The sequence below is a fragment of the Sus scrofa genome, chromosome 1 (assembly GCF_000003025.6).
Source record: "Sus scrofa isolate TJ Tabasco breed Duroc chromosome 1, Sscrofa11.1, whole genome shotgun sequence".
NCBI classification, from domain to species: domain Eukaryota; kingdom Metazoa; phylum Chordata; class Mammalia; order Artiodactyla; family Suidae; genus Sus; species Sus scrofa.
In genome coordinates, this window is record NC_010443.5 from 132,938,876 (window position 1) to 132,951,084 (window position 12,209).

General features: G+C 33.0%; 1 protein-coding gene across 2 annotated transcripts in view; it reads right to left on the minus strand.

The window, feature by feature from the left end:
* The window catches only part of SPRED1 (sprouty related EVH1 domain containing 1), a 113,623-nt gene that overhangs the window by 35,773 nt on the left and 65,641 nt on the right, over positions 1 to 12,209 (minus strand). For both annotated transcript variants that reach the window (XM_003121622.6, XM_013985631.2), the window contains 2 exons: positions 2,493 to 2,661; positions 1,405 to 1,454 (listed from right to left, as the gene is read on the minus strand). In XM_003121622.6, the coding sequence (XP_003121670.3) occupies positions 1,405 to 1,454; positions 2,493 to 2,661 (219 nt within the window). The remainder of the gene's footprint in view (positions 1 to 1,404; positions 1,455 to 2,492; positions 2,662 to 12,209) is intronic.

A 12,209-nucleotide genomic window follows, 5' to 3' on the forward strand; every position in this document is an offset into this window, starting at 1 on the left:
GATTCATATATTAAAACACAAAGAATCTTAAATGTACAACAAGGGCATTGGTAATTAGGATATATCTATTGAAAACAAATTACACAGACACAAAAGGATTAAAAAACGGTAAACTTGAAACAATATTTAAGATAAAGAAAATATTATGTATTTCAGTGAGGAAAAAATACTCTGGTATTATATCATAATAACACACATGTGTACCCATGTATTTGTAGAGAAAAAACCTAAAGGCCATATTTAAAAATATGCATGATGGTTATCATTGATGATAGCATATTTATGTTTCATACTTTGAACTTTTTTATAATTCCCAAATTTTCAGAAATAACATAGTCTATTTCCTCATAAAGGTACATAAAACATTTTGCCATGTTTTTAGGCCATAACTTTTTACAATAATATGAATAATTCATTAGTAATATAAGGTATACAAACAAATTTGGGTTCTTTCACTATTATCCTAAAAATATCAATACTTTAGGATGTTAAAAGTACTAAAGAGAAAGTCATTAACTCAGAATTCCACAATCTATAAGCAAACCAACAAAATTTAACATTTTAGCTGAGTAATAATGGATGACAACACTATATAATTACTATCTGTTTTTATTATTTCCTTAAATTGATTCACTGGATCAACAAGCATGAATGTTTCTATTTTTAAGGCTTTTAAATAGGTATTACCAAACTTTTTTTCTAAAAAAAAAAAAAAAAAATCTACTACTCTATATTTTCCCTAGTAGAGCATCAATCTGTTAAATAAGCTCATGTACAAAGTCTGGGTAATACTAATTTTAAAATCTTTGGTCATTTGGTAACTAAAAAATGTTAATTTATACTACATGATAATTACCAGTGAGATAAAACAAAAGGATGTCCAAAACAGATGATGTCCAAATGATTATTACCAACCTGCAATTACTCTTCTATGACTGTGTAATAGAAGTACATTGCCTATGGGATGGGGTATCTGTGATGATTAATTTTACCTGTTAACTTGGCTAGGCCATGGTGTCAAGTGGCAAGTGACAACTTAACTAAGTCATAAACTGGGCAGGCCTCATTATAAAAAGACTTAAAAGACTGAGGTCCCCCAAAGAGGAAGGAAGTCTGTCTTGAGACTACCCTCTGACTTAAGACCAAAACATCAACTTCTGCCAGAACTTCCAGAACACCTGCTTACCTGCCTATCCTATGGATTTTGGACTTACCGGCCCCACAATCACAGAAGCCAATAAGTATATATACATACACACATTCTACTGGTTCTGTTCTTCTGTATTTCCTGACAGTGTCTTAAAATGTCCTTAAGACTTTATATAAAATATTTATTATATTAGGGATAATGATTTCCTCCACATCCTTTATGTTTAGAAATTCTTTTTAAGGCAAACTACTTACTTGTAAGTTGTCTTCTGTTCCTTCAGCTTCATTTTTAAATGATGGGCACCCTAAGAAAACAGGTAAAATTAATTAAGCTTAGAATCTTTATCTTAGATTTTAATATTACTGACAAATTGATAATATCATCATGACATTGTAAAAGACTGATCAGAGATCATTCTGGACTGCCCGGCAACCGGTCAGATGTTTGCCACTCATACCTGTCCCTTTATTACAAGAACAGAGAATAAAGTGATTGTTTTCCTCTTCTATAGGTAAATTTCCAGTTACTTAGGAGATGTTTTCTGTGAAAGTGCGCTATCCCTAGTAAGCCCAGCCTCTGATTTCTTTGAAATATTCAATCTGATAGGTAGATTACATATGTACCATACTCCTCTAGGGTTTAGGTGATGCCCACATGATTTATTCAATTTTTATTTCTTTCTCTTTCTAATTAAGAAGATGATTTTTCTTCTTAATTAGAAAAACAAATAAAATCTTAGTTAGGACTTCTTGTGGGGGTGTGTTTTAATGTGATTTCTTTTTATTTAGTTACGCAGAGGCCAGTCTTACATGGAAATATTCTTCCTCTCATTTAAACCTGCAAGTTTTAGAGTTAATGATCTTAACAAATTGGTAAGATATTCAAAGAGATAGACAGGATTACAGTCTCTGCCAATCTTTAATAATGAAATTCGATAAAGAAAGGTTTTGCTACAGAACAGAGTCTACATACATGATTATTAAAATATTCTCTTCACCATTACTAAAACAAGAATATGAGTAACACACACACACATACACATGATTTTCAAAGTTCTACCTGACTGCTCCCCTCTTCTTCAAGCCCTGATTTTAAAACTTTGGAATTATTTAAAGGCTGCCATTGATGGGCTCATCAAGAGAATACACACTAATTGGTATATACTGTGATGTGACAAATATAAAACAGATAAGGAGCCCATTGTTTTATCTTCTTTCAAAGCCTGATATCATATTACAAAAGTTCATTTGCTTGAAGTCACTTCTACTATATATAACTGATAAATTAAGAAAACAGTAAAAAAACAAAACAAAACAAAAAAACAACAACAAAAAAAACCTACCTTGAGAAATATCCTCTATAGCTCTTCGAATGCCTCTATCAAAAGCCCTAGCATCAGCAGGACTTTGGAAGGTAAGGCCAAATTTCTTGTCATCAATCTTCCAGTGGTGAAATGTTGGAGTGACCTTATTGTAAATGAGGTCTTTTTTAAGCATACATTCCAAAACCACCTGCCAAAAGGTAAATGCCAAAAATTACTATACATATATCAAATGCATCTAATGTAGCTCTTAAATACAAAGTTAAGTGAGAAAAGAGCTATTGTATTTTAATAAAAGTATTTCCTTCCTCACTCTGTCAGTACAGAGGTCTTGCTACTTAATCTACTCACAAGGTCGCTCAATATAGAAATTAAATGGAATTAAAGAAGATACTGGGAAGATGGCAGAGTAAGAAGCACCAGGAACCTCTTTACCTAGATAAAACTGCACTGGCAGAATCTGTATAATATAACTATGTTGGAACTCTAGTCTACTGAAGCCATATAGCTTACAGGGGACTCCATGGACTTTAACTGCAGTTCTTTTTGGTCAATTTACACTATTTGCACAGTAGCAGCACTGCCTCATCCCCCACTCTAAGCCATAGGGCAGAGAGCTATGCACATATTCCTGGCATAGCTTGCACACAAATTATAGGAGCCAAGGTGGGTAAAAAGGACCTTGTCCTCCAAGTACCAGGGATCTGTGCTCTGATCACAGAGGTGCAGGCTAAGAGGAGAGCAGCTCTTTGCCCTTCATTGTTATATCTTTCCCTCATTACTCCAAGCTCATCCTCATCAAAATGAAGTGACTTCCAAGGTATTTTAGAGCTACCTCCTTTTTCTATTGGTCATTTATCATTTTTTTCCCATTTGGGGAGAGAGACAATAAAGACTAGGACATTCAAAAACAACTACAGATACGCGGAAAATAAGAAAGTGACTATACATACTCAGGGAAAGGCTCAGAAAGGACATGAGAAGACCTTAAGTTCACACCTTAGGTTGATCCTTGGCATACACACAACCTACAGCAATCAAAACCAAAAAATAATAACAAAAATAGGAAACTGCAGGGAAAGGCGACAATCTGATTTCCAAAGATACTGTATTATTATTTAAATGTCCACTGCTCAATAGAAAAATCCCAAAGCATCAAAAGAAACAGCAAAGTATCACCTACTGAGAGGAAAAAAATAAACAGAAAATGCCCCTGAAAAAGACTCAATGGCAGATCTGCCAAAGACTTAAAACAATTTGTAAAGATGCTCAAAGAACTAAATGAAGACATGGAGAAAGAAAAAAACAAAAAAACAAAACAAAAAAAAAACCCCACGATGTGTGAATAAAATGGAAAATATCGAAGAGAAAACTCAAGAAACTAAAAAGAAATTCTAGAGCTGAAAAGTAAATAAGTAAAATGAAAAAACTCACTGGAGGGATTCAAAAGCAGATTTGAGCAGGCAAAAAAACAGTCAGTGAACTTGAAGACAGGACAACAGAAGTTAGAGTCTGAGAAACAGAAAGGAAAAAAAGGGGGGGCTGAGAGAATATGTGAAGAAATAACGGTTGTAAAGTTCCCAAATTTTATGAAGACATGAATATAAATATCCAAGAAGCTCAATGAACTGAGTAAGATAAACTCAACAAAAGCCACACAGAGAGAATCTTGAAAGCAGTGAAAGAGAAGTGAATTGTCACATAAAAGGAATCTTTAACAAGAACACTAGCAGGTTTCTCTTCAGAAACTTGGAGGCCAAAAGACAGTGGACAGATATATTCAAAGTGCTAAAAAGAAAAAAACTGTCAACCAAGCACCATGTATCTGGCAAAACCATTCTTCCAAAGTAAGGAAGAAATTAAGGCATTTCCAGATAAACAAAAGCTAAGGGAGACTGATCCACAAGATGTGCCCTACAAAAAAAAATGCACAAGAGCTACAAGGTGAAATAAAATGACACTAGGAAGTAACCTGAAGCCATATGAAGAAAAAATGGTAAATACACAGGCAATTATAAAAGCACTTGTTATTTTAATATTTGTCTCAAACTGCATTTTTAGTTTTCTATAAAATTTAAGACTAATACATTTGAAGACAAAATTTATCAGCATAAAAACTAATTATTGCTGTAACTTTGTATTTTAACTTCAAAATTTTCGACTAATACGTTTAAAAGAAGTATTCATTTATGTTTCTGGACAAATAATGTAAACAGATGTGATTTTATGACATCAACCACATCGAAGCTGTTAAAGAGCAAAGTTTTTGTATGTTATTGAAGTTAGGCTAATATAAATTCCAATTAGAGTGCTATAACTTTAGGATTTTACATGTAACCTCCATGGTAACCACAAATAAAAAGCTATAGAATATAAATAAAAGGAAATTAGAAAGGAATTCAAATATTTTGATATAATCAACTAAACACAAAAGAAGATAAGAATGTAGGATATGAGGGAGAAAAAGCAATTAGAGCCATAAAGAAATAGCAAAATGACAGAAATCTGTACTTATCAGTAATTATTTTAAATGTCAATGTATTTAACTGTTCAATCAAATGACAGATTGGCAGAACAGATAATAGAACCCTAACCCTAACAAAGACACAAACAGGTTGGAAGTGAAAGTATGGGAAAAGGCATTCCATGCAAAGAGCAACCAAAAGACAGTAGAGGTGGCTATACTAATATCAGACAAAAAAGATTTTAAATCAAAAACGACATTCCAAGAAGGATATCATATATTAGCAAATGGTTCAACAGGGCAAAAAGATAATAATAAACATGTATGTAACAACATCCCATCAAAATATATAAAGCAAAAACTGATAAAACCGAAGGTAGAAATAGATGTTTCTAGAGTAACAGATGAAAGACTTCAATACCCTGGTGACAATAATCAACAGAAGAACCAGTGAGAAGAAAAAGAAATAGAAAACCTAATACAATAAACCAACTAGACCAAACAGACATATACAAAACACTACTCAAGAAAAGAACACACATTCTTCTGAAGTGCACATGGAACATTTTTCAGCACAGACTGTATGTTAGACCAGAAATAAATCTCAATATATTAAAAAATTGAATATCATACAAAAGCATCTTCCCCGACAACACTAAGATGAAGTTAAAAATCAGTAACACAAGGAAAACTGGCAAAGCCAAAAAATTCTGGGAATTAAACAACCAAATGATCAAAGAAGAAAGCACAGGGAAATTACAAAATACTGACAGGATAAAAACACAACATACCAAAATTGATGGGGCCCGGTGAAGCAGGACTAAGAGTAACATGCATAGATATAAATAAACGCTTGCCTCAAAAAAGAGAAAGATCTTAAATCAACAATGTAACTTTACGACTTAAGGGACTAGTAAAGAACTAAATGCAAACCTAGCAGAAGAAAAGAAATAGTAGAGATGAGAACAGAGATAAAATAGAGAACAGAAAAATAATACAGAAAAATCAATGAATCCAAAAGTTGGTAAAAAATGGACAAATCTTTACCTAGATGAACTGAGAAGAAAGAGAAGATGCAAACTACAAAAATCAGAAGTGAAAACAGAGACATTACCATCAATTCTATAGAAATAAAAAGGAATTTAAGAGAGTACTATGAACCAACAAATCAGATAACCTAGATTTAATGGACAAATTCCTGCAAATCTAAAATAGATCAAGACTAAGGCAGAAATAAATAGAAAATCTAAATAGATATAAAACTAGTAAAGATATTGATGAATCAGTAATTAGGCATCTCTCAACAAAGGAAAACCCTGGACCTGATGGCTTCGCCATTGAATTATACTTAACTCTTAAAGAACTAATACCAATATTTCAAACTGTTCCCCAAAATGAAGGAGTCAACACTTTCTAACTCCTCCTACAAGGCCAACACTACCCTGATACCAAAGCCAAAGACACTATAAGAAAACCATAGATCATATCCTTTACAAACAATGATGCAAAAAATCCTCAACAAATACTTATAAATCAAACTTTAGCAGCATATTCAAAAGGTTATACACCCTATGACCAAAAAGGATTTATTCCTGGAATGCAAGGATGGTTAAACATATGAAAACTGATCAATGTATATCCTACATGAACAGAACAAAGGAGGAAAAATCCATATGATCATCTCGACTGGTACAGAAAAAGCAGTTAACAAAATTCAACATCTTTTCATGATAAAAATATCCAAAAAATAATGTCTAGAAGGAAACTACCTCAACATATTTGACAGCAGTGCCAAGACCATTCAGTGGAAGAAAATGAGCCTTTTCAACAAATGGTACTGGAAACTGAATATTCACTTACAAAAGAATGAAGTTAGACCCCATATGCAAATATTACTTCAAAATAGATCGATGGCCTAAATAAGACCTAAACAATAAAACTCTTAGGAGAAAACATAGGACAAAAGCTTCATGACAGTGGATTTGGCAATGTTTTCTTGGATAGGACACCAAAGGCAAAGTAACAAAAGAAAAAATAATGGTGTACCACTGATCACTTCTTCCCAACTCCACATGCAGTGATGTTATATTGATTAAAAACAGCCATTGTGGGAGTGTGGAAATACTATATAAACCTTTGCCCATCCTGCCCCAACTTCACCAAAAGCTGATTCTTAAACCTTTACCAGTATATCACTGAGTATGATGATCTTGTTGATTCTGCAAAAAGTAACCAAGAAGGTAACAAAATAATGCCCTGCTTGTTTAGAGGCAGCGTTGATAGCACTTTTGCATTTTACAAAGACTTAATATTTATCACAACCTCCATTTTGCAGTAATAATAATACAACTCACAATTAAGTTCTGGGATAGAAGAAATTAAAATCAGTATTATGGATTGCTGCAACATATTTACTATATTCATAAACAGAGGGATAATAATATTATGTATTTTAGAAAACTGCTAAATTGCAATTGTTAAAAAAATAGGACATAAAGAAATGGGTTTGGTCCTTTAGTCACTAAAATAATTTTTTAATGCATGAAAATTTCTTGAATTAACTCCTCTCTTAAACTTCCCAAAGTTGTTTCCCAACTATTATCTTTTAGATAAATAAAATTTTAACATGGTCTACACTTCTCTATACCACTTATTTAGAAATGGCGTCTGTATTTCAGAGGCTCCCAAATGCACAGAAAGGTAAGTTTTAAAAATGAGCTTTAAAATACACTGAGGAAATTGTAAGGATAATGAACTAGCTCTCTGACTCATATAAGTACCTATGCAAGAATGTGTTCCACCTAAAAGTCACATAAATATTGAGGTTACACACCATACCAACTGGTACAAAACAACATGCCAACTAATTATGTAGAAGATGTCAATTTATGTTACTTTTATCTAAAAAACAACATTAGGAAATAAAATATGTTTTACTATTTATATTATATATTTAATGTACCTTAAAAATAGCTATTATTTAGGAATAGGCTATTAAGATAGCAGCTATTTTGAATTTAGGAATAGGTAATGAAAACGAAGAAAGCAGGTAATTTCTTGACAAAACCATTCACCATCTTTACAGATAATTTTATAAATACGCTTCCTAGAACATTGTGTCACTCGGCATTTATATAATTATCAAAGCTTCCATATCCAGGAACTCCCATTGTGGCGCAGTGGAAGCGAATCCAACTAGCAACCATGAGGTTGTGAGTTCGATCCCTGGCCTCCCTCAGTGGGTTAAGGATGTGGTGTTGCCGAGTGCTGTGGTGAAGGTCGCAGACTCGGCTCGGATCTGGTGTTGCTGTGGCTGTGGTGTAGGCCGGCAGCTACAGCTCCAATTTGACCCCTAGCCTGGGAACCCCCACATGCCACTAGTGCGGCCCTAAAAAGAAAAAAAAAAAGCTTCCATATCCAAAGTATAACAATTTCTTATCTAAATCACACAATATATTAGAAATTGTTTTGCTTCGGATTTTATATAGCATCAAAAAAATAAATTCACTCTTATCACATTAAGGACAACATAAATCATACTTTAAGTGACAGAGATTAACTGTCCATCTCAAACTAAAAAAACAAAGACTTTTACCCACCATGTGATCAATATGAAATCTGCTTCCTGAAATATAAAAATAATTTTAAGGGCTAGGATTCTTAAAAACTAGTGAATTCTGCTGCCTCCCACTTCCACTGCTCCTCCTCAAGTATATCAGAAAAGTGTTTCCTGGCTTAAGTTTACTGCAGTTTTCACTGAATTAATTCTGCATCCTAAGATCACAGTGATATTAATTATAATAGACATACAGGAAGCAGAGTTCAATGTTTATCATATTCTTGATTGGTATAACAAACTGTAAAAAAAAAATGTCAATTATATTTTTGTCAGGAGATTACAATAAACAAATCTAACAATACCACGTAAATTATTTATGCTGTAGGAAAAATAAGGTAATCCTATGAATTGTTTCTGGCCAACAGGAAGTTCTACCTATTAATTACCAATTCAATAAAGTAACAGGTGTTCCACAGGGTGAAGTGGTTACAACCCTCCAGAATACATGACCTGCACTCACTCTAACCGAAGATCCAGTAAAAATGAAATGAATAATTTGAAGCTCTGTCAAGGCTATCCTAAAAACATTGCCAGAAGCCATTAAAAATATAATTGTGAATATTCTGTATACAGTTGTTAAACTTGAAACACATCTGAGTCTAATCATTAGTTAAGTATATTTCTTTCTGGGGTGAAAGAGTTGTGGAAGTACATGAATTTCATCAGACCTCCATAGTAATGATCAATGACATTTATAAACTGAAAGATCGGTGGCCCTGTCCTTATTTCCACCAAAAGAAGACAGATCATATTAAATTAATAAGCAGAAAAGATATTGAGCTTAAATAACATCTATAAATGAATATTAAATGTAATAGTGACTTGATAAGAATAACTACAAAAGGATATATTGCCAAAGCAACTTGATACCCATAACCCCTAATGGATCCATGAAGACATGGCTAGTTAACAAAGAAGAAATTTTAATATCATGTTTTAGAATCATTACTAGAACTTGAACTTTTGATCATCTACACATGTATTCAGATTAGAAAAGAATCATCATTTATTATAAACTATAGTGAAAAATTATAACTAAAACTAAAAAAACAAATTCAAAAGCACTTAATTGTTTTTATGCTGACTGCATCTGAAAAAAAATTCAGACTTTTACATACCAAGGGACCTGACATGGTTTGAGTAGAACAAAATTGCTACAAAATGACTAGCAAGAATCAGCTTTAGGAAGGGAACTATAATGAAAGAAAAAAATACAACTATGTAAGGGTATTTGGTAGAACAGCTTTGTACTTTTAATATGTATTTAAATAGATCTAAGTTGGTTAAGACACCCAGGTCTTTTCTAACTTGAGAAATCCTTTTGGAACCATGAATATTTTAATAAGAACTTAAAAGTCTTTTGAGCTAGTGAGAAGACAAAGATAACAAGGTTTTTTTTTTTTTCTTTCTTCTATTAAGATTAAAATAATATTAAGAAAAAACAAAGAAATGAACAGGTGAACTGTGAATTTAAGAAAAGCAAAACTACTGTTACCATAAATATATTAAAATATGATATAGATGAAGAGAGAAGGGGAAGAGAAGTGGTTTCCCTATAGTACCAGGCTGAGTTAAAACAAAGGAAAAGGAGAAAAATAGTTAATGAGAATGGATATTCTTCACATGATTAAAAAAAATTCCAAAATTAAATGATTCAGATACAAGAGAATAAGGGTTCCCTGGTGGCCTAGAGGTTAGAGAGCTAGTAGCATTGTTACTGCTGTGTTCAGGTACGAGCCCTGGCCTGGGAATTTTTTGCATGCTGCAGGCACAGCACCCCCCCCACCCCCACCAAAAGGTGCTAGAGCAGTATACATACATACACTTTCCAAGAAGAAAAATGTTAGTAGAAGTATAAGAATTTAATTAAGCTTTTGGGTTTTGCGGCTTAGATTAACTGGGTCCCATCCAGTCTCCATCACTTTTGAGAATTAAAGAGGGTACTACATACTGAGTACTCAAATAGTGTCTGACACACAGCAGATCTTCGATATATATTAGTAGCAATGGTGATGCTGGTCACAAGGTGATGCCACTAGCCCATAATAGAACATTTGCTATGAAAGGCCGGGAGGTCAGTATTTACTTTTTTGAGTATGGGTCGGGGAGGAGTTTGAATGATAAATAAAGGTACTCTGGACCTAAGAGGGCTTGTGAATAGTTTCTGAGAGCTTAAGTTTAATTGATTCTAAAGACAGTAAAAATATCATCTCCAACTTTTTCCTTCTTTTGAAAGAAATTCTAGGGTATTTTATAGAGAAAAATGGGGGGTAAATGCCATGGTCACTAAATAACTAAAACTTCTAAAGATATATTCCAAGTTATTTGGGGAAATACAGAGCAAAATTACTGGACTGTTAGCCAGAAGCATTTAAAATAGACCAGGCCAAAAATGGGTATAAGTACATTTCTGTTTCACTAGTAACAACTAATAATTTGGGAGAGCAGAGTAAAATTAAATAGGTACTTTCAAACTACTATGTAACTGTATTATAGATGCTACCTTAACAAGAAGATAATTACATGTTTACAAAAAGTATTATCTAAGATGTAGTGTTACTGGTAACTAGACATAAAAAAAAAATTTTAGTAACTTTTTGAAACACCTTTGAATCCAGGGGAAAAAAAACAAGTAAAATTTCAAGATTCAAATCAAATTACTTGATAACCAAAAATCAATAATTGGTATCTCAAATAGTTGCCTTGCATTATGAACTTTAGTTTCCTAGATGATATAAAAACTAGTATCCTTTATAAAGGGCACCAAGGCATTCTATGAAATATGAAACTATATTGATATCAAATAATACATTTTTCTAATTATCTACTAATAAAAAATCTATGTTTAAAGCTGTGTTCTGAACTGACTGGGATTTTAGAAAAACATTTTAAAGTAACAAGGAATAATGGCAATGTTTCTTCTCAAATAATTAACAGTTCAGCTAACAGAAGAGGGGGAGCTAGTATTTTTAAAATATGTCTGTGTCATGAAAGATTGAAGAACTGCTCCAGATTAAAGGAGAATAAAGACATGACAGCTAAATATTACATGATCTTGTACTGAGAGAATAAAAATTTTATAAGAACATTATTAGAACAGTTGACAAAACTGGAATATGGATTACAGATTAAATTACTATATTTAAGTCAAATTTCCTACATAGGATAATTATACTGTGATTATGTAAGAAAATATTCTTGTTCTTAGGAAAAATACATTGAAGTATTACAGGGTAAAAGGTGAGATGTAGGTGACTTATTTCAAATAGTTCAAACACAGTACTGCTAGCGTGTGAGTGTGTGTGTGATGTGTGTGTACACTGGGGAAGAGAGAGAGAGAGAGAGACTGGGTCAGAGAAAAAGATAGTCAAAGGGGATGAGATGAGGGAACGTGAGATGAGATACAAAAAAAGAGAGAACTGTCACAATGAACTTCTAACTAGGATACTGCTCTAACTCCTGGGGGCCACACTAAACAACAACATAAAATTCTTGGGCACAGGCAATATACCTACCCCCTGCTTCTTTCCCTGACTCCTCTGACTCTTTCCCACGTGCCCACAGGCTGTCAGACCTCTGAATTGTCAGAATAAAACTAAATTCTCTTCTTCCTCACCTGGGTCTGCATTATTTGGAGAAGGGCCCATAAAATTCT